At 57.4% G+C, this 19,243-nt stretch overlaps 3 protein-coding genes across 4 annotated transcripts; 2 read left to right on the top strand and 1 right to left on the bottom strand.

Annotated features, from left to right (window-relative positions):
- Positions 1 to 2,384: 2,384 nt before the first annotated feature.
- Positions 2,385 to 10,322, bottom strand: NUDC (nuclear distribution C, dynein complex regulator). The gene is made up of 9 exons (XM_014890575.2): positions 10,153 to 10,322; positions 9,075 to 9,152; positions 7,050 to 7,262; positions 6,705 to 6,788; positions 6,221 to 6,334; positions 5,640 to 5,834; positions 4,989 to 5,072; positions 4,780 to 4,898; positions 2,385 to 3,182 (listed from the first exon to the last, which is right to left on the bottom strand). The coding sequence occupies exons 1-9, from the start codon at positions 10,246 to 10,248 to the stop codon at positions 3,131 to 3,133; spliced, it is 1,035 nt and encodes a 344-aa protein (XP_014746061.2). The 5' UTR covers positions 10,249 to 10,322; the 3' UTR covers positions 2,385 to 3,130.
- A 106-nt stretch (positions 10,323 to 10,428) lies between these two features.
- Positions 10,429 to 13,311, top strand: NR0B2 (nuclear receptor subfamily 0 group B member 2). Of its 2 annotated transcripts, XM_088178263.1 has the most exons (3): positions 10,429 to 11,083; positions 11,403 to 11,954; positions 12,368 to 13,311. In XM_088178263.1, the coding sequence occupies exons 2-3, from the start codon at positions 11,432 to 11,434 to the stop codon at positions 12,637 to 12,639; spliced, it is 795 nt and encodes a 264-aa protein (XP_088034389.1). In that variant the 5' UTR covers positions 10,429 to 11,083; positions 11,403 to 11,431; the 3' UTR covers positions 12,640 to 13,311. The 2 variants fall into 2 exon arrangements, with proteins under 2 accessions (XP_088034389.1, XP_014746063.2); XM_014890577.2 differs by having other exon boundaries at positions 10,429 to 11,954.
- Positions 13,312 to 14,129: 818 nt separating this feature from the next.
- On the top strand, positions 14,130 to 18,670 carry GPATCH3 (G-patch domain containing 3). Its single transcript, XM_014890523.2, has 7 exons — positions 14,130 to 14,497; positions 14,774 to 15,186; positions 16,330 to 16,504; positions 17,268 to 17,327; positions 17,573 to 17,694; positions 17,842 to 17,969; positions 18,335 to 18,670. The coding sequence occupies exons 1-7, from the start codon at positions 14,149 to 14,151 to the stop codon at positions 18,552 to 18,554; spliced, it is 1,467 nt and encodes a 488-aa protein (XP_014746009.2). The 5' UTR covers positions 14,130 to 14,148; the 3' UTR covers positions 18,555 to 18,670.
- Positions 18,671 to 19,243: the final 573 nt, after the last annotated feature.

Below are 19,243 nucleotides of genomic sequence, written 5' to 3'. Positions count from 1 at the left end.
AGGGTCCTCAGAGGGATCCCTGTCCTGCCCACAGTTCCCTGGGATGGAGTTAGGGAAACTCAGGAGCTCTGCAGGGAATGTTAAAGAAATTCCTCTCCACATCCACACCCTGACCTGCTGAATTATTTATTTCAGTGTGGCTTAGGCATGAGGAAGCAGATGGATGGACCCCAATTCCTCACAGCCTGGCCCTTGCAGTAACAGAGCAGCTCAGGCTTCTCCTAAAACTACACAGAAACATCCAATACTCGCTGCTCCTGTTCCCTTCCTTGGCCTTTTGCAGTTCCATTGCTCTTCCCAAAGCAGTCCTGGAGTCTGGGATATTTCCCAAATGCTCTGAGCTGCAATATTCATTAATAAAAGCTAAACCAGGAGCTGCTGTTAAGGAAAAAACCCCAAACGACTGAGGAAAACATTATTCTTAGGAAAGCTCTCTGCAGAGCCTGCTGTGCCTGCAAAGGCTTTTACAGGAGGAGCCCTGGGCAGGTGAGAGCTCTGGGCTCTGCCCTCCGGCTGGTGGCAGCACTGAAACAGCATCTGCAGGTGAGCTGGCACAGGTAAGGAAAGGCAAACGGACCTTGGTGACCTGTCCCTGTCCCTGCTCCAGGTGAGCTGGCACAGGTAAGGAAAGGCAACAGGAGCTTGGTGACCTGTCCCTGTCCCTCCCCGCTCTGCTGGGGCTCAGGCATCACGGCAGGGATGTTTTTGATGTGTTTTTGATGTGTTTTTGATGTGTGTGCATGGTTTGGTCCCAGCACTCCTGGTGGTGCTCAGCCTTTCCCTGCCGTGGGCACAAGGACGAGGCCACGCTCCGTGACCCAGACTGAGGTGGGGCTTTGCATTCCTCAACCCTCGAGCCTGGAGCCAGCAGGGTTTATCCTGGGGGAAGCAGAAGGGTGCTCCCAGTTCCAGTTGGCCTGGGGAAAGTGGTGGCCAGGGATGTTTGCAGGGGACAAGGCCAGCAGTGAAACACCTTCTGTTCCGCTGGCCCAGGAGCCGAAGTCCAGGGGCAGCTCTGGGATCAGCCAGGGTTCACAAACACGGCCAGGGCGTTCACCTCCTCCCTGGGGTCAGGCCACAGCCATGGCCCCGTTCTCCCAGCCACTCCTTCCTCCCAAAATCCCTCCCCAGCTTCCCTGGGGTTCCTGGCACTGCCTTTTCTCTTTTTTCTCAGCTGTCACCAGCCACGACCCCCCTGAGGACCGAGGAGCCCCAGGGTCCTGGGAGCCCTGAGGGAGCTCTGCACCTCCAAAGGGCAGGGACTGCTGCTCCCACCGTGCTCCCAGAGCCAGGAGCTGCCAGAGCAGGCTCGGGGCTCTGCTGTGGGATCAGGGCTGAGCAGGAAACGGGGAAAGAACAAAGCCACAGGTTGGGCTTGGGGTGGTGCCTGGACTCTGCTGGTTTATGGCTGGCCTGGTGCCTGCCCGTGCTTGTCCCTGAGGAGGGGCTGGTGGCAGGATGCAGGCTCTGCTGCAGGTGCAGGCTCTGCTGCAGGTGCAGGCTCTGGCCCTGCTCCCCCAGCTGCAGCAGCTGCAGCACTGACAGAGCTGGGATGGGGTGAGGCTCATCACACACCCCAGAGCAGCTCAGCCCTCCCAGCTCACCTGTCCCACAAAGCAGGGCCCAGTGCACACAGGCAGGTAGCTCATTCTGGGGCTAAAACCTTCAAATCCAGCACAGTTCAGCTTTTTAAACGAAAATAGGGGATGCTGTTATTTAATCAGGGCCAAAACACAGACAGGCAGGTGTGTGAAGGGTGAAGGGAGGTGTGTGAAGGGTGGAGGGAGGTGTGTGTGAGGTGAAGGGAGGTGAAGGGAGGTGTGTGTAGGTGATCTGTAAGACTAACTGCCCCCATCTGGGTGCTTTGCTCACCCTCAAGGTCACTGCTCTGCTGGGTGGGGAGTGCTTTTTAACCCCAAGAGCCTGTAAAACTGAGACTTCAAGCAAACCGTGCTCAAAAAACAACCCCACCAGGCCGGACTTTGCCCAGACAGGATTTCCAGCCGTTCGTGCCCATCCCTCGGGGAGGAGGTGGAAATGTTTGGGGGAGGAAGGGAGAGGGAAGAGCAGCAGGGACCTGGGACAGAGCCCAGCATTTCCTGACACTCTCCTTGCTGGCTCCTAAAGGAGACCTGGGCCAAGGAGTGGTCACGGGCTGCTCTGTGGGAGCAGAGCCTGCAGCAGCCACCCCGAGCTGAGGGTTTAAGCTGGGGATTGGGTTCAGCTCTGTCCTGAGCAAGACCCAGCTCCCACGGCCACTTCTGCGGGAGGGAGAGACCATCAGTGCTGAGCTGGGAGCATCAGAGGTGCCCACAGGGACCCCAGCAGCTCCTGGCACCCCTTCCTTCCCCTCTGCCAGAGAAACCACACCTCTGCCTCACACATTCCACTTGTTTTCCTTTATGTTGTACTGCAGTTTTAACAAAGACATGAACATGCAGAGTGATCCCACTCGTCAGCAGGGAGAGAGGCTCTTGGAGAAGAGGCAGGGACACTCCCAGCAACAGCAGCATCCCCAGAGCCCCCCACATCCTCTCCCACCCACAGCCCCTGCAGCCTCTCTCCTTGCTCTAGGACAGCAGGCTGCCCTGTCCAGCTGTGCTGGGAGCCCTGCAGTGCTCCAGCTGTCACTTCTGGCACCAACAGGAGCAGGGTCTGTCTCCATTGCAGGAGCTGTGCTTTCCAACTGCTGCTTTCCCTTCCCAAGAAGGCAGAAACAAATTTATTTTACAAAATCAACTGACCCTTGTTTTTCACAGGAGAGCAGGAGGGAGCAGAACTCGGGAGTTCCTGTGCCAGTGGCAGAGCAGAGGAGCAGCTCTGAGCAGCCCAGGGAAGCAAAGCAATACCTCAAGGATTTATCCCAGAACCTCTCAGGTCTGGCTCTCTCAGCCCTAGCACCCCTTTTGGCTCTAACCCCTCCTTCTCTCCTCGCTGCCCTTGGGGAATTGTGGCAGGTGGCTCTGTCTGGAGCTGCTCCACAGGACCCTGAGGTGACTCTGTGCAGGTGCCTCCACAGCAAGCTCGGGTGGGGGATGCTGAAGTTTTACTTGCCCAAGGTGAGGAATTTCCAACCATACATCCTGCCCCATTCAATGGGCTGGCTGAAAGGGGGAGGGAGTGGGAGAGCTCAGTTGAATTTAGCCTTTGAAAAGTCCATTTCTGGATGCTGTTCCATGAACCTGCAAGGAAAACAAAGCAAGAGTTTGGGTGGGTCAGCAGGAGCCAAGCTCTGTCTGGGGAGGGAAGGGTTTCTGCTCCCTGCACTCTGGAGTTCTGCTGAGCCCCGTGGGACACATTCCCTGCACCTTCCCTACAAACACCTTTTCCTGGGGTCAGTGGGAGCAGCATTCCTGCCAGCCCAGCAGGTCAGCAAGTCCAGACACAGGGGAGCTGCTAAAGATCGAGGACACGCCCTTCACTGTTACTCCGGGCTGGACACGTAGCAGACTGTGGGGCAGAGGGGAGATGGTGAAGGCAGATTAGGGCTGGAGCTCCAGCCTGACAGCTTTACTGGGAATATGGGGAAGTGCTCTGGCACTAAACACTCGGGGAGGACATGACCAGAGCAATCTGTTTCAAACCTGATTTCAGATGTACTGCAGTCCCAGCAGAGGGAATCACAGAAAGCTGTGGGTTGGAAGAGACCCTCAAGATCATCGTGTTCCAACCCCCTGCCGTGGGCAGGGACACCTGCCAGGACTGTGTGGACTCAGGTTCCACACGGGGAAGTTCTGAGGGCACTGCTCTGTGCCCAGGGCACACAGAGGCTCCTCTGCTCTGCTCCCCAAGGGACACAGCACATCCCAGCCTGTGGAGGACTCACACAAGGTGCAGGCAAGGGCAGCTTGGTCTCCTTTGTGTTCCCATCTCAGGGCTTCCCCTGGAACGCCCCCACAGCGTTTCCACTTTGCACTTCCAGGGCCACCTGTGCTGTGAGGATCATGTCCTTGTTTGGCAGCCAGGAGAGCTCCACTGACATCAGCACCCACATGGGTGTCACTGAGTCTCCTTTGCCCTGGACAAAGTCTAAACTTCCTCTCCATCCTCTGCCAGCCAAACTTCCAGAGCACCAAACAAGTGACCCTGCCAGTGAGGTGTCCTGGCATCCCAGGAGCAGAGGGAAGCCTGGGCTCTGCTCTGTCAAACCCCAGCAGCTGCACAGAGAAGCTTCTGGCACTACAGATAAAACCAGAGGAAGCAAGGAGTCAGATCAGCCACAGCAATCCTTCCCCCAGAGATAAAGTGTGGGGCTGCACTTGCTGAAGAAGCTGTGACCCAGAATTGCCTCCACACCTTCCCAAACGGCCTTGACAGCTCCAGGAGTCACTTCCCTGCCACAGTGCATTTTTGCCAAACAGGGCAATAAAGCCATAAAAGTGGCTTGGGGAAAACAGTCTGGGGGCAAGTGGAGGGAGGAAGGGAGGGGTGATTAACTGGCTACTGAAGGAGATTACATACCAATCAAGAGCATGATAAAGTTCAGCAGAGATGGCACCTCCAGTTCTGAACGTGCCTTCTGGACTTGAAATCAGCAGATTTCAATTATTGTAATCAACAATTCCAGAGCTGAGCTATTCCCAGATTTTCCCACTGGGCTTTCTACCCTCACAGGCTTTTACAGACACTGGTGCTTGGCCAAAACCCAGTGACTGTGCAGACGTGAGCTTGGCTAGGACTGAAGGCCAAGCTGCTCCCTGTGCCCTTATTTGTGCCAGAGAGGAAGAGGAGAAGGTGCTTGGGAAGGCAAAGCCATGCAAAGGAATGAGCTGTACCCACTTTTTCAAAATATCCTGCTTCTTCTGCTCATCAGAGGTGGGCAGCCCCATGGATTTCTGTCGTTGGTCATACATCATCTTCTCCACCATGCTGCGAGTTTCACTGTCCAGGTCTGACAACTGAAAGCAAGACCCGGATTGGAACAACTCTGGCCTCAGCTGAGGTCATTTCTGAGCAGGTTCCACCCCAGGAAACTGAAGAATTCTTACCTTTGAATTCTCTGGATTAATTTTCTTGGTGTTGATTTCTGGGTCTGTGGAGACCAGTTTGTTCCACCACTCCATTTTGTTGATCTAGAGGACGAAGAAGCCAAAACAAGTTTATCTTTCTTGGACTTGTTCTAGGATTTTTAAGTCTCAGTCACAGGGAAAAAAAAAGATGGAATCAAACTTTATTTGACAGTTTTCTAAAGATCAGTAAAATCTGAACATAGATAAAGGGTATTTTTATTTCAAACTACTTTAGGCAGCCTAAATTTTCACAGCTGGGAGATCTGAGAGAATGTCAGATGTCCTGTTTGGCATGACACAAATGGGATTAGAACAAACCACCTGGAGAGGCCCAGAGGGGACACAAGAAGGGACACAAGGAGGTCTGTTCCTGGATTTTCGTGTCACTAACAGATGTCAAAACACACTAAAGGACAACATTAGAATGACTGATTTCCTTCCAGCTTTTCCTGAGCTGCTGAGAAATACACTGGATATCCTGGAATAGCATAAAATGAGACTGAAGATGGGGGAACTTCAATACCCCACTTCCAGTGGCACCACTGACAAGGTACCCAGGACAGCCAGTGCGAGCTGAGGGCCCAGGAGGGGCAGCCCAGCCTGAATCCTGCCCAGCCCAGCCTGCTTTACCTTCTCCAGGTGCACAGTGACTGTTTTGCCATCCTCAATGAGCCAGGAGCTCTCCTCCACCTTGACCTCGTTGAAGAGCTCCCCATCAATGACAGGAGGGTGGCCCTTGAGGCCGACCTTGAGGCGGCGTCTCTGGATATCCACCACCACGTCCTTGCCCTTCAGCCTGAAGCTCACCTTGAAGGGCACAGCCAGCTGCAGCAGAAAGGAGCAGATCTGAGGAGCAGGCCAGGGAAAATTCCTCCTTACCCTCCCATGCAGCTGTTCAAGCCTTTCTGCCTTGCTTTCACCAGAGCCAGGCAGAGCAGGGACTCTGGGACTCTCTTCCTTGAGGTACTGAGCGAGCAGGAGGTGGAAGGAAGGGACCATAAAAAGGGAAGCAGATTTTAATGCCTGGATAAACCAAGACCAGAATTTGGCAAACTACAGCTCCTGGGAATTTTACTGAGTTACCAAGCTCTCTCCCAGCTATTGAAACATTCAGACTTCCAGCCACAGGGAATTGGCTTCATCTCTTACCAGCCCCTGCTCTTATTCCCTGTCTCAGATTCCTCAGATCCTGGTCACAAAGCACTACTTACATCCAATTCTGAAAGAGTCTGTGTCCATCTATAATTTGGAAGGTCAGCTCCATTGCCAGAGTTGGGTTTAAGTTTTCCTTTATCCTTCTCATCTTCCTCTTCATCATCTGTTCCCTAAGCAAGTCAAGTGTAAAGAAAGAAGCTTTTGTATGTATGAATATAACATTCTTAGGTTTTGTAAGGATTGCAGGTCAGTTATTTGTATTTTATATCCACTTAAATTTAGCTCCATAATTAATAGCTGCTTCTGGTAAAAGACTGCTACAAGAAAAAACCCTAAAGCCCTCTGTATTGGCACATTAAGGAATTGTGTGTTTTTAAAGCCAAAGGTCCTAATTTGTATTTTCCAAGTGTGTGTTTTGGACGGGGCTTGGAGCAACCTGGAGTAGTGGAAGGTGTCATGGCAGAGGGTGGAACGGGATGAGCTTCAACCTTCCAACCCAAACCATTTCATGATTCTGAAGTGTCTCCAGACGAGTTTTACCTGTTTGTTGGAATCTGAAGATTCACCTTCCTCCTCCGAGGGTTTCACTGGGACACCATTGCCCTGCCCTTGTGCCTCTTTCTTCTGTTGGAAAAGAGCAGAGCAGGAACAGGCTCAGCCAAGAGCTGCCATTTGTGTCACCTCCTGAGCTGGCACTAGATGGCCTCAGCTGGAGAGCACCACTCACTGCATCCCCCTTGAACGCTGAATTTCCAGCCCTTAGGACACTTACAGGGAACAGGCACTGCCAAGGGAAAATTCCCTTCGTGCTCCCACGGGCACAGAGAACAAACCTGAGCCCTCCCAGACAAAGCTGCACCTGCACACCCCTGGCTCGGCTCTCACCTGGTCGATCTCGAGCTGCAGCCTCTCTGCCTCCTCATCTGTGAGCTCCTTGATGCGTGGCTCGCTGGGCTGCTGCGAGTCCCTGGCCCTGTCCCTGGCCAGGCGAGCAGCTCGCTCGGCCTTCTCGCGCCGCTCCGCCTCCAGCCGCGCCTTCTTCTCCTTGCGCTCCTTCTGGGCCAGCTTGTTGTGGTGGCTGAAGGCCTCTGTGATCAGCTGAGGGGGGAAAGAACAGCACAGGAACATCAGCACCTCACACCCAAAGCCAGCAACTCGCTCTCCTGACGAGCACCGCGACAGCTGTGGAGGAGTCACACAGATGTTGGGAGTTTTCCCTTCCCTTAGATTTTTTTTTTTTTTACTGAAAATCTAGAGATTTTTCAATTCAAAAAGCAAAGGAGGAAGTGAAAAGGGAGGAAAAAGAGAAAATGTAAGTATTTAAACGTAGTCCTTCCTAGTTACACAGGGAGTATGTTTCTAGGACATAACAGTAAAATAAAAATCCTCCACTGATTTTGTCCTTTGTGCAATTCCAGCAGGATGAGCTGATGCCCAGCCCAGCCATGTGAAGCTGCTCCAGGACAGCTGCACACACCAGAGCCAACTTTTTTTTACTTCCTTCTGACCCTTCCCATGCCTGGGCTTTTCTCCAGGCGGAGCCTCAGTGCAATGATTTAGAGAAATGCTCAAAACACCCCCATGTTTTCACACTGAGGGGTGAGCTCCTCCACAAATCTCTTCTTTCAGCCTCGCTCCCAATTCTCCAGAGGTTGTTGTGACTCAAAATCCCAAGGTCTCTGATGCCAAGGGCTGAGTGCTCAGTGGGAAAGCTGAGTACACAGGCAGGGAGCCAGAGAATTGCCCCAGGGTCGATAAGGGCAGGGGCGCTGTGCAGAGCAGCACGTAGGTGAGCTGAGGTCTGCCCCAGAAAATAACAGATCCTCAGAAAGGAATTAGAGGGAGAAATTTATTTATGTACATCCCAGGAGCCTCAGAGTGGGGGGGAAATCCTGATCTTTTTCCAAGCAAACTGTAGTTTGTAAGCAAGCACTGAGTATTTCTGCTTTGCTCTGCCAGCAAGGATTGTTTACTCAGCTCGGCCCCAGCGTCTCCTGGAGAACAGAATGCAAAGCGTGCATCCCCCAGGATGGCCCAGCCTGCTCCCAGCCCCGTGATCCACGGTGAGGAAATTATCTTCACTGCCTGACCTTGTCCATGCCACTGCCCACACCTCCCTCACCCCACCCACACCACGAGCCTGCTGAAATGGCACCCAAAAAATGCAGAGACTTTGCCCCCTTCTCCTTTCTCTTTCATGCCAAGGGCTCAGCAGCTCTGGGGAAGCAGTTTTTTCCCCGTTTGTTGTGGTTCCCATGGTGTCAGAGCCCATAAAGCATTCTGACAGATGCCACCACCCAAGGGCACGAACCCTTTTCTTCCACAGGCACAGACTGCCAAGGACAGCAGCCAGGCACCTCTGAGCTGCCAGTCAGGTGGGGTCACACAGCCTCCAGGAACGGGGGAGAGCTGCTCTCTATTCTGAGAAAAATGACAGCAGGGTTCACCTTTCTTCCCTTCAGAGAATCACAGGATGCTTTGGGGTGAAAGGACCCCAAAGCCCCTCCAGTTTCAGCAAGGGCTCCCTGCAGGAGAGGGGAGCAGTGTCCAGGCTCCCCAGCCCAGGGGCAGCTGCATGTGCAGAGCTGTGGACTTTGTGCTTCTCCTGAGCTAACAAACAAGGTAACATGGGGTTATCACTGCTGTGGCACTGCTAAGTCAGTGTGTCTGGCAGGTTTGCTCTCCAAACTAGCCTTTGGCCAGAGCCTGGCAAGAAACCTGCACTGAGGGACCACTTGAGCAGGGAATTGTGTGTTCCTCACCTCTGACAGGGCAGCTCTGGCTTTCCTTCCCTGGGGAGCTGCTGCTACTCCCAACTGAGAGTTGTTCAAGCAGAGGACCCTTGGCATGGCACAGACCCGGGTGGGATGGAAGGGAGAAGAGTTAAAGACCTGAAGGTTTAATTTTTACCTTCTCTGCCACTCCATCCTCTCCCCCAGTGAAGAAATCCGTCTTCCTCCTCAGGAAGCTGAAGAAGGTGTTCACGAGCTGGGGAACAGGGAGAGAGGGTGGAGACAAAAGGAGCAGTGAGCCCAGGTCACTCAGAGCCACCTCGTGTGCAAGGACTGATTTTTCTGGAGCCTTTTTTCTTTGTCCTCCCTGCCTGTGGCTGTGCCCCGGGATCAGCCCCTGAAGAAAGCACTCGCTGTGGAGATGGAGAGCCCTGGGTTGCCAGCTGCAGGAGAGGACTCGGTGTGGTTTGCTTGAAAAAAGGCAGCAGTTTGTTCTGAGCTCCTGCTCCCATAGCCCAAGCTGTTACCCGAGGCAGCAATGGATTTATGCATGCATACATACCTACCTATATCCCATATATATATATATATATACATATATATATACCTCCAAACCCCCTCTGGAAACCCCAAATCCCCCTGAACTTGGCTGATCTTTATTTTCCAGGAATCCTGTTCCATGGGGGTTTCAGGCAGAGGTTTTGCCACAACACGGACAGTTACAGGAGCATTTTAAAGAAATTATTGGTGAGTGGGGTGCTCCCACACCCTCCAGCCCTGCTGCAGGTCAGTACATGCATCCCGGAGCCCCCAGCCAGAGGCCCCGGGGTGGGATCGGGGTGGGTGAGCAGATCCCCGAGCACGGGGGGATCCCACGGTCACGGCCAGGCCTCACGGGGCTGTGCCAGGAGGGTGAACGGGGGAGCTCGGTGTGTTTTACCCCGCTGTGACCCATCACAGGCACTGCCCGCGCACCCGGAGCCCTCCGGGCAGCCCGGAGGGGGCTCAGGACAGCCCGGGGAGGCGCCGGGGCCGCGGTGCGAGACCTCGACGAGGGCGCCGCAGCGCCTCATTAACAGGACACTAATTAATGAGCGGAGCTGGCGCTGCCGGGAGCCGTTATGGCCGCTCCGGGAGCTGTGCACGTGCGTCCCCTGCCCCACGTGCCGGGGCGGAGCCCGCGGAGGCCGCGCCGCTCCCCGCTCGCTCCTCCGGTTCTGCCCCGCCCTCCCCGCTCCCGATGCCGGCGGCGCTACCTCGCGCACGCCGCCCTGGTGCTGCTGGGCCATGGCGAGCAGCATCCCGTCGAAGCGATCCTCCTGCTCCGCCGCCTCCTCCGCGCTCAGCCCCATCGCGCCGCCGCTCCCGCACCGGGCCGCCACCGGAACCGGAACCGGAACCGGCGGAGGCGCCGGCTCCTCCCCACCCGCCAATCACAGCGCTCCCCCGCGCCGATCTCTTCGCTGATTGGTCGCGCGGGCTGTCAGTCTTGCAGGGGGAGGCGGGGCGCGAGGCGCGGCGGGGTTGTTATGGAGACGGGCCCTGAAGGCAGCGGGGTCCTGGGCCCGGCCCCTCCCGTCAGCAGCTGGGAGCGAGAAGGGCCCCCCCGAGCCTCCTTCCCTCCGGGCTGAGCCCCCCGAGCCTCCCATTCTCCAGGCTGAGCTCCCGCCCCGCTCCCTCAGCTGCTCCAGGGCTCCGTTCCCTTCTCTGGACACGCTCCATGTCTGGCTTGCAGTGAGGGGCTCAGAAGTGGTCCCGGGGTTTGGGTTGCCTCATCAGTGTCACCTGAACACTCATTGCCCACTTTGGCTCATGCTCAGCTGCTGTCGACCAGCACCTCTGGGTCCCTTTCTGTTGGGAAAATACGAGAATTTTGGCTTTTTCCCCTTAATTTTCATTCTGCAAATGGGAGCATTTTCCCTTTGCCTGTGTTTCCTCGGAGAGACACGAGCCCTGGGCCCATCACAGCCTGCCAGTTCACCGAGTTCCTCTTCCCCCACCACAACAAGAGGCTCCTGATCAAGGCCAGGCAAACAGCCGCTGATAACACAACTTCCAGGTTGCTCTTCCCAAGGCCGGGCGCCGGGGCCATTGAACGCCAGGCCCAGACGAGCGCCCTGTGTTTGTCTGTGAACCCTGGCAGCGACACCTGCTCCGTGGGGCCTTGGTGCCATGGTACAGCCTGGGGTAATGACTCTGTTTATCCTCTTTGGGTAATCCTGATAAGGCCACACAACCCCTCCCGCGCCGATTCATTGAGAAAACGGCCGTTGGCCACGCCGGGAATTCGCCTGGCCCGGCCAATCAGCCCAGCAACAACGGGGTTGGTCGGGTGGTTTTAATGAGGGCTGCTTAATCAGGGCGGTCAAGGCTGCGGAGGGGTGTTCACTGTGACCTGGCCTTATAAGAGCTGGCTGGAGCACCACGGGCTGCCAGAGCTGGGAGGACGGGGACAATCCGGCCCGTGACAGATTTCGGAAGGGATTTTACGTCTCTCTCCCTCCAGCTGGGTTTGGACGAGGAGCTGGCTCAGCCATGAACACCAGCGTGGACGCGGGGTGTGAGAGGTGCCAGTGCCACGGCAAGGACAAGCAGCCTGCCATCCTGTACTCCCTGCTGAGCCAGGAGCGGCGGCCCGGCGGGGCCCGGCAGTGCCTGTGCCGGCAGCGCCGCGCCGTGTGCCTGCGCACGCCGCACCTCACCTGCCAGGCCGCCTCCGACGTGCTCGTCAAAACCATCAACTTCATGAAGAACGTGGCTGCCTTCCACCTGCTGCCACGGGAGGATCAGCTGCTGCTGCTGCACAGCTGCTGGGTGCCCCTGTTCCTGCTGGGGCTGGTGCAGGAGATGGTGACCTTCGAGGTGATGGAGGCCCCGGCCCCCAGCATGCTCAAGAAGATCCTGCTCAGCGGCCAGAGCAAAGGGCAGGAGCCCGAGGGGACACAGCCCACGCTGGCGGCCGTGCAGCGCCTGCAGTGGTGCCTCAACAGCTTCTGGAGGCTGGACCTGAGCCCCAATGAGTACACCTACCTGAGGGGAGCCATTCTCTTCAATCCAGGTGAGTGCCAGGCCCTCGTGGCTCTGCTGGCCAGCACTGGCAGCTGGACACAGGATCAGGGCATCCCAGAGTGAACACAGAGCTCGTGGCTTGGAGATACTCAGAGAGGGGCAGGTGTGAGAGCAGGGAGGGCTGGTCACCTTTTCCCTAACTCTGGTCATTCCCAAATGCAGGAAGAAAAGATGACAAAGCCTTTGCCTGCCCTGCAGATAATAAATCCTGGGTTCCTTTACTTGTAAATCAGGATTTTTAAAGCAGGATTTTCCCTGTTCAGTGCTTTCCCTGGAACAGCTACCCCTCAGCCCCTGTGTGCATCTCCTTAGTGCAGCCTCCTGAGGAATGGGGAAGGGTGGGAATGGGAGAAACCTGGAGCTGTTCCCATCCTTCACCTCCCTCTCTCCTGTCCCTCACAGACATCCCCGGGCTGAGGGCTCCCCTGTACATCGAGAGCCTGCAGTGGGAGGCGCAGCGGGCGCTGCGGGAGCTGCTGCACCCCGAGGACGAGGCTCGCTTCTCCCGCATCCTCCGGGTGAGCTCCTCCCTGAGATCCATCCCCGCCGGCCTCGTCACCGACCTGTTCTTCCGGCCCGTCATCGGGGGCGCCGCCATGGGGCAGCTGCTGGTGGAGATGCTGTTCGAGGTGACGGGCTGGCCCCAGGCGCCGTGGCTGCCCCTGCCCCGCTGAGCTGGGCTCTGCAGGAGCTCTGTGTTCCACTGGAGGATCCCTGGGGAAGCGGCTGTGGCTCAGCAGATTGTAGCCAGCTCCTGCTCCGCCTGGGCCGCTCTCCAATCCAGGGAGGGTGTGAGGGCGAGGGGTTCCCTGCCCTGGTCTCAGATTTTACTCATTTTGCTGTGAGCTCCAAGCAGTGAGGGTTGTCCTCAGCTCGATCCCGTGGTGTCTGACTGCCTCAGTGGGATCATTGACAGAGAGCAAACATGGAATTAACTCTGGGTCTGGCTTCCGTGCTTGGAATCGTAGAAATACTCAGGAAATTTCTTCAGGGAAAAGTTCTACAGGGTGTACAGACTCACCCCTCTTTTCCTTAGATTCCCTCTTTGCTCCATAATTCCATGAAATACAAGAGGATTAAGAGCACTTAGCAGCACCTAAACCTACTGCACTTCATCTGTGGCTCAGGGCTTTCTTGTCTGTGTGAAAAGTTAAACCGGAGCAGAGCTGGTTTAGTGGGAGATCCAAACCTCCCTCCCTGGAGTTAGAGCCAGGTGCACACCTGGAAAACTCGCTCCTGCTGCCTCCAGCTGGTGAGGTGTCAGTATTTTATAAGTGGACATTTGTTTGGTTTGTATATAAGATGCAATAAATTATTTTTTTAATAAAATGTTTGTTGTTTTGGAACATGGTGGTGCCTTTTCAGTGACGGTGTTTGAATTTGGGGCAGGCAGAAAAAACTGCAGGCACGGAAAAGAGAGAATGGGATGAAAAGGGATTGTCCATAAAAATCCAGGTGTGACTGTCCTGCCATGACTCACCAACTGCCAGGGCACAGGATGAGGACGGGCAGCCCGGACACCCCCCGGGGGTTGTGACCCTCAGAGTCTGTGACCTCCCTGAGGGTCTGGCCAAGCCCTGCCACCCCCAGGGCCCGTTAAACCCCCCCAAATGGGGTCTCCCTGTCCCTTGTCACTCCTCAGTGTCTCTGTCCCCTGTCACCTCCCCAGGGTCTCTGTCCCCTGTGATCCCCCCAGGGTCTCTCTGTCCCCTGTCACCCCCCCAGGTCTCTCTGTCCCCTGTCACTCCCCAGGTCTCTCTGTCCCCTGTGATCCCCCCAGGTCTCTCTGTTCCCCTGTCACTCCCCAGGTCTCTCTGTCCCCTGTCACCCCCCCAGGTCTCTCTGTTCCCCTGTCACTCCCCAGGTCTCTCTGTCCCCTGTCACCCCCCCAGATCTCTCTGTTCCCCTGTCACCCCCCCAGATCTCTCTGTCCCCTGTCACTCCCCAGGTCTCTCTGTCCCCTGTGATCCCCCCAGGTCTCTCTGTCCCCTGTCACTCCCCAGGTCTCTCTGTCCCCTGTGATCCCCCCAGGTCTCTCTGTTCCCCTGTCACTCCCCAGGTCTCTCTGTCCCCTGTCACCCCCTCAGGACGCTCGGTCTGCCGCCCGCTCCCCCGCCACCAGGCGGCGCCCTGCACCCGTCGCCTGTGACGTCATCACCACGCGCCGGAACCGGCGGGCCAAGATGGCGGCGTCCAGCGGTAACGACGGTGATGGCGGCGCGGCCCGGTACTGCCTGGTGAGCGGTATCCCGGCCGCGCTCCGCTCCGCGCAGCTCCGCTCTTACTTCAGCCAGTTCCTAGAGGCCGGCGGCTTCCTCTGCTTCCACTACCGACACCGCCCCGAGCGCCCGCCAGCGGGCAGCGGCAGCGGGGCCTCGGCGCCGCGCACCTGCTCCTGCCTGGTGTCCGTGCGGCCCGGCCGCGCCCGCCGCTTCGTCCGCATGTACTCGGGCAAGCGCTGGGTCGGGCCCGGCGGCGCCGTCCTCCCCGGCCGCTGCCTCATCCGCAGGGTCCGCCTGAGCGCCGGGAAAGGTACGGGCAGGGGTCCTAGAACGACACCCGCGGGGCACCGGGAGGGTAAAACTCACCGTGGGGTTTCCTTAACGCGCTAAATCTGCTCCGAGGTAGGGAGAGCCCGTGTGGGGTCTGCTGATCCCTCTCTCAGTCGGGAGCTCCGGGACTTACCCACCCCCGGTGGGGTGTGGGACCCCCCAGACCCCTCCCTTCTCTCCTGAACTCCCCAAACCCATCCCTTCACTCCTAAAACCCATCCCTTCTCTCCCCAAACCCCTCCCTTCTCTCCCGCAGGCCCCGAGGTGGCTCCCAGCAGCCAGGACAGGGCGGCTGCCGGGGGATCTGTCACCGAGGCAGAGCTGAGGCGCCTGCCCGAGTTCAACCCCCCTTCCTTCATGCCCTTTGGGAATGTGGGCACGCCCCTGAGCGTGTTCCTGGAGCTGATCCGGGCCTGCAGGCTGCCCCCCCGCGTCATCCAGAAGCTGCAGCTGGATTTCCCAAGGACTGGCTCATCCCGCAGGTATGGGAATGTGCCCTTCCAGTACCAGAACACCGAGACGGTTGCTGAGGAAGAAAGAGTTTACACAGCTGCAGGGGATGAGATCATGGAGGGAGAGGAGCCCGTGACTCAGCCAGCCCGGCCTGAGGAGGATGAGGAGGATGAGGAGGGGCAGGAGAAGGAGGAAGAGGAGTCACACTCTGATGATGTAAGTGGAATATTCCAGCACTATCCAGGCTCAGCTCTTGGGGCTGTGAGGGCAGATCCCACTCTGAGAGCTCGTGTTTGGAGAAATGTTTTGTTAAAAACAGCTTTAAAATGCCTCTGTTCACTCCTTGGTGCACTGAGCCCCTCGGGGCAGGGACAGGGGGGTCTGAACCCCCCACAGCTGCTCAGGGTGGTCGTGGGGGTTGATCCCAAAGGGTCTGATCCGAGGAGGAGCAAGGGGAGGCTTCTGCTGCCCAGCAGCCCCTGCCCTGCTGCCTGGCAGATGGGCCCAGCTCTGCTTTGCTGGGAAATGAGGTGACAGAACTTGGGGACCACGTCTGTGTGCAGGGAGGGACGTGCAGAGCTGCACAGAGGGCTGACCTTGGATGCTCTGCACTTGCAGTTTAGTCACTGAGGAAAATGGCTTTTGTGACAAAGGCTCCTGGAGAGCTGGGCAGGGCAGGAGCCATCCCCCCGTCCCTGGCAGACGCCTGTCTGGCCTGTTCTCCCAAACCTCTGTCATTACAGATCCCCAGGCAAGCCAGGCCCGTTCTTTGCTCCACCAGAATTAACTCTGATGCCAAATCTCTGCTGCAATTCCAGCCCATGAGTTTCTGCTGGCAGCGTGGGGCACAGAGAGCGCTTTGTTCCCTCCTTTTCCCAGCTTTTTATTCAGTCTTTCCTCCTGCAGACTAAACAGACTCCTCCAGCTGTTTCTCCCAGGCTGTTTCCTGGCTCTGCAGCCGTTCCTTGGCTGGTTCATGGCTGTGCCCAGAACTGGGCAGGCAGCTCTGTGGCTGTGCCAGGGAGCTGCTTCCTGGGAGCCCACGCAATCTCCTCAGGGATCAGCTGCAGTGGAATTAATTCCTTGCTAGTGCTGACTCCAGGTCCAACAGAGCTGCTCCTTAAATGGGCATCAGTGCAGGGCAGGTGGGGCCTGTGGGGTGGCTGTGCTGTGGGATTTCTGCTGCTGACTCTGGCAGTGCCCTCAGGCAGGGATGAGCTCATCCCTCGTGTTGGGGCCTGAGCTCTGCCTGGCTCTGCCACGGAGCTGCTCCAGGGATGGCGTTGGGAAGGCTCAGGGAGCAGGGAGGGGGCCGTGGCTGTGTCCCCAGCCCCATTTGGGCTGTCCCTGTCCCTGCAGGACAATGACACGTGTGAGGAGTGGGAGAGGCACGAGGCCCTGCACGAGGACGTGACGCAGCAGCAGCGGGAGCGGGAGCGGCTCTTCGAGGAGGAGATCGAGCTCAAGTGGGAGAAGGGAGGCTCTGGCCTCGTGTTCTACACAGATGCCCAGTTCTGGCAGGAGCAGGACGGAGGTGACTTTGGTGTTTGTGTCCCTGAGCCCACGAGCTCAAACAAGCAGCCCGGGTCAGCTGGAGCTTGCCATGGCTTCTGAGCCTTCCCTTGGGCACAGAGCTGGTCACCAGAGACCCCCCAGAGACCCCCGTGGTGCTGCTGGCAGCCTCTGGGGTGGGCAGAGAGATCTGGGGAGTCTCTGAAGCCATTTTCTCTGTGCTGGCACTGCTGAGGCATCACCTTGAGTGCTGTGTCCAGTTCCGCAGCAGAGACACAGAGGGGCTGGGCAGTGTCCAGGGCAGGGGCTGGAGCTGGGAAGGGGCTCAGCCTGGAGAAAAGGGGGATCAGGGGGGCCCTTGTGGCTCTGTGCTCCCTGACAGGAGGGGACAGCCAGGGGTGGTCAGGCTCTGCTCCGGGGAGCAGGGACAGGAGGAGAGGGAACGGCCTCAGGCTGGGCCAGGGGAGGGCAGGGTGGACACCAGGAGGGATTTCCTCATGGAAAGGGTGTTCAGGCCAAGGGAGGTTTGGAGTCCCCATCCCTGGAGGTGTCCAGGGAAGGACTGGACATGGCATTCAGTGGGCTGGGCTGGGGGCAAGGTGGGAACTGGTCACAGTTGGACTGAATGGTCTTGGAGGTGTCCAACCTCAATGATTCTGTGAATCCTTCCCATTTTGTTGGAGAAAAGAGGGAGCTGGGCCCCCAGCAAAGAGCTCCCCAGAAGTGCCAGAGCTCACCAGAAGGGCCAGAGCTCCCCAGAATTGCTGTTTCCCTTCTCTTGGCAGACTTTGACGAGCAGACAGCCGATGACTGGGACGTGGACATGAGCATCTACTATGACAAAGGTATCAGAGCTGAGCCACCCAGCCCAGGGAAACCAGGGAAATTCTGACCATGCAGAATTCGGGAGCTCTTTGTCATTCTTTGAAAGCAGCCAAGCCATCAGTGAACCTGAAACAATGTTTTTCTGGTCTGGCAAGAAGGGCTGCCAAATAGAACAGGTTCTGCCTCCTGTGCTGGTGCTCTGGGGGAAATGGTGGTGGTGAGCAGCCTCGCTGAGCTGTGCTGACTCTGGCTGCTTTCTCCCCAGATGGAGGGGATAAGGATGCTCGGGACTCGGTGCAGATGTGGCTGGAGCAGCGGCTGCGGGATGGGCTGGAGGATGGCTCTGTGCCAGGGCAGCACATTGGCACCTTCGAGAGACACACCAAGGTGAGAGACACACCAAGGTGAGAAACACCTGCTCAGGGCAGGGCTGTGCCAGGGGATGTGGGTTAGAAGGAGGAGAGGTCTTGGCTGTGGGAAGATGAGGGTGGGATTTGTCCAGCAGGTGTGTGATGGTTTCCTCCCCTCTCCCAGGGCTTTGGCAGGAAGGTCCTGGAGCAGCAGGGCTGGACAGAGGGGCTGGGCCTGGGGAGCAACAACTCTGGGATGGCCGAAGCTCTGGACAACGAGGGGCAGAACCCCCGGTGCAGGAGGGGGCTGGGGTAAGTAGCCAAGTGCCCTCCCAGCCCCTGCTGCCCCCTCTGCCCAGGCTCTCAGGGCTCCCATCAGCTGAGAGGCTGCACAGGGAGCTGAGTGGGGCCAGGGCTGTCCCAGGGATGTGCCCTTCCCTGCCCAGCTGGGAAATTTCACAGCACTCCGAGAACTCCTGCTCTTCCTGCCAGTCCAGGGCTGCTCTGTGGAGCCGTGTGCAGGGCTATGGAAGGGGTCTCTGCCCATGGCAGGGGGTGGAACTGGGTGGGTTTTAGGTCCCTTCCAACCCAAAGCATTCCAGGAAATGAGCTGGGAAGGCCAGGGGTGCCTGATGGGCTCTGCAGCCTCCAACCAAACCTTTCCTGCTCCCCTCCAGCTACCACGGGGAGAAGCTGCCAACTTTCATCAGGAGGAAGAAGCCCCGTGGGGACACTTCTGTTGTCATCTCCACCATCTACGATGACCCTGAGCCCCAGGACATGGGTGACCAGCTGCTCAGGCGCCAGCCCCCCACGGCCATGAAGTACAGGCAGGACATGGCCTTTGTCCGAGCGTCCCACCCCGCCCTGGGCAGCCTCAGGGCCCAGCCACACTGAGCAGGGACTGTCACTGCCTGTGTCCTGCTCCCCAGTCCAGGCTGGCTCCTGGTCTGAGTGTGAAGCAGGGTGTTTATATATTTATTTTTAGTAAAAATACAAGTTTGTAATAAAAATTGCCACGGTGGGGTTTTTTTCCCCATTAATTGTACCCTTCAAATGAAAGGAAATGGTGCTCTATGTGAATGGGGAAGGATTTTGGGGGGTTAAAGCTTTTATTCGTGCTGGGATCAACCAAATTTGTGTATTTGGTAAGGCTGAAAAAGCAGATTGAAGGCGGCCTGAGAGGCAGGGAAGGACAAGTACAGACAGGGCACAGGAACTGTCCTGCTGCTGCCCGAGCGTTCCTCGGGCGTGGCCATCCCACACTGCTGGGAGAGGCTGCTGGGGATGAAAGGCTCGGCTGGGAGGAATCCTCGGGATGAAAGGCTGGTCCTGGCAGCCTGCACAGGAATCTCGGCAGGCGTGGCCCTGTGGCTGTGGGTAGCGGTGCTTTCCAAGCTGCTCCGTCCCACTGCCCCAGTGCTGTGACTTCCTTAAGGGGTGAAGGGGAAAGTGCAGGGAGGAATTCCTCCTCCTACCTGCCAGGAGGGTGTAGCCAGGTGGGAGTTGGGCTCTTCTCCTCAGTGAGTGGCAGGACAAAAGGACATTGGCTTACACTGCTCCAGGAGGGGTTAGGGTGGACATAA

The sequence above is a fragment of the Sturnus vulgaris genome, chromosome 24 (assembly GCF_052056855.1).
Source record: "Sturnus vulgaris isolate bStuVul1 chromosome 24, bStuVul1.hap1, whole genome shotgun sequence".
NCBI lineage: Eukaryota > Metazoa > Chordata > Aves > Passeriformes > Sturnidae > Sturnus > Sturnus vulgaris.
Note: the sequence above shows the minus strand (reverse complement) of the source record. Positions and strands in the feature narration are given on the sequence as shown.

Coding starts and splice junctions, on each gene's coding strand:
- NUDC (XM_014890575.2), bottom strand. CDS start 10,248: ATGGGGCTGAGCGCGGAGGAGGCGGCGGAGCAGGAGGATCGCTTCGAC. Junction 7,263..9,074: donor AGGATGGAGTGGCAGAGAAG/GTAAAAATTAAA, acceptor TTCCCCCCTCAG/CTGATCACAGAGGCCTTCAG. Junction 5,835..6,220: donor AGACTCTTTCAGAATTGGAT/GTAAGTAGTGCT, acceptor TTTCTGCTGCAG/CTGGCTGTGCCCTTCAAGGT.
- NR0B2 (XM_088178263.1), top strand. CDS start 11,432: ATGAACACCAGCGTGGACGCGGGGTGTGAGAGGTGCCAGTGCCACGGC. Junction 11,955..12,367: donor AGCCATTCTCTTCAATCCAG/GTGAGTGCCAGG, acceptor TGTCCCTCACAG/ACATCCCCGGGCTGAGGGCT.
- GPATCH3 (XM_014890523.2), top strand. CDS start 14,149: ATGGCGGCGTCCAGCGGTAACGACGGTGATGGCGGCGCGGCCCGGTAC. Junction 15,187..16,329: donor AGGAGTCACACTCTGATGAT/GTAAGTGGAATA, acceptor CTGTCCCTGCAG/GACAATGACACGTGTGAGGA. Junction 16,505..17,267: donor CTGGCAGGAGCAGGACGGAG/GTGACTTTGGTG, acceptor TTCTCTTGGCAG/ACTTTGACGAGCAGACAGCC.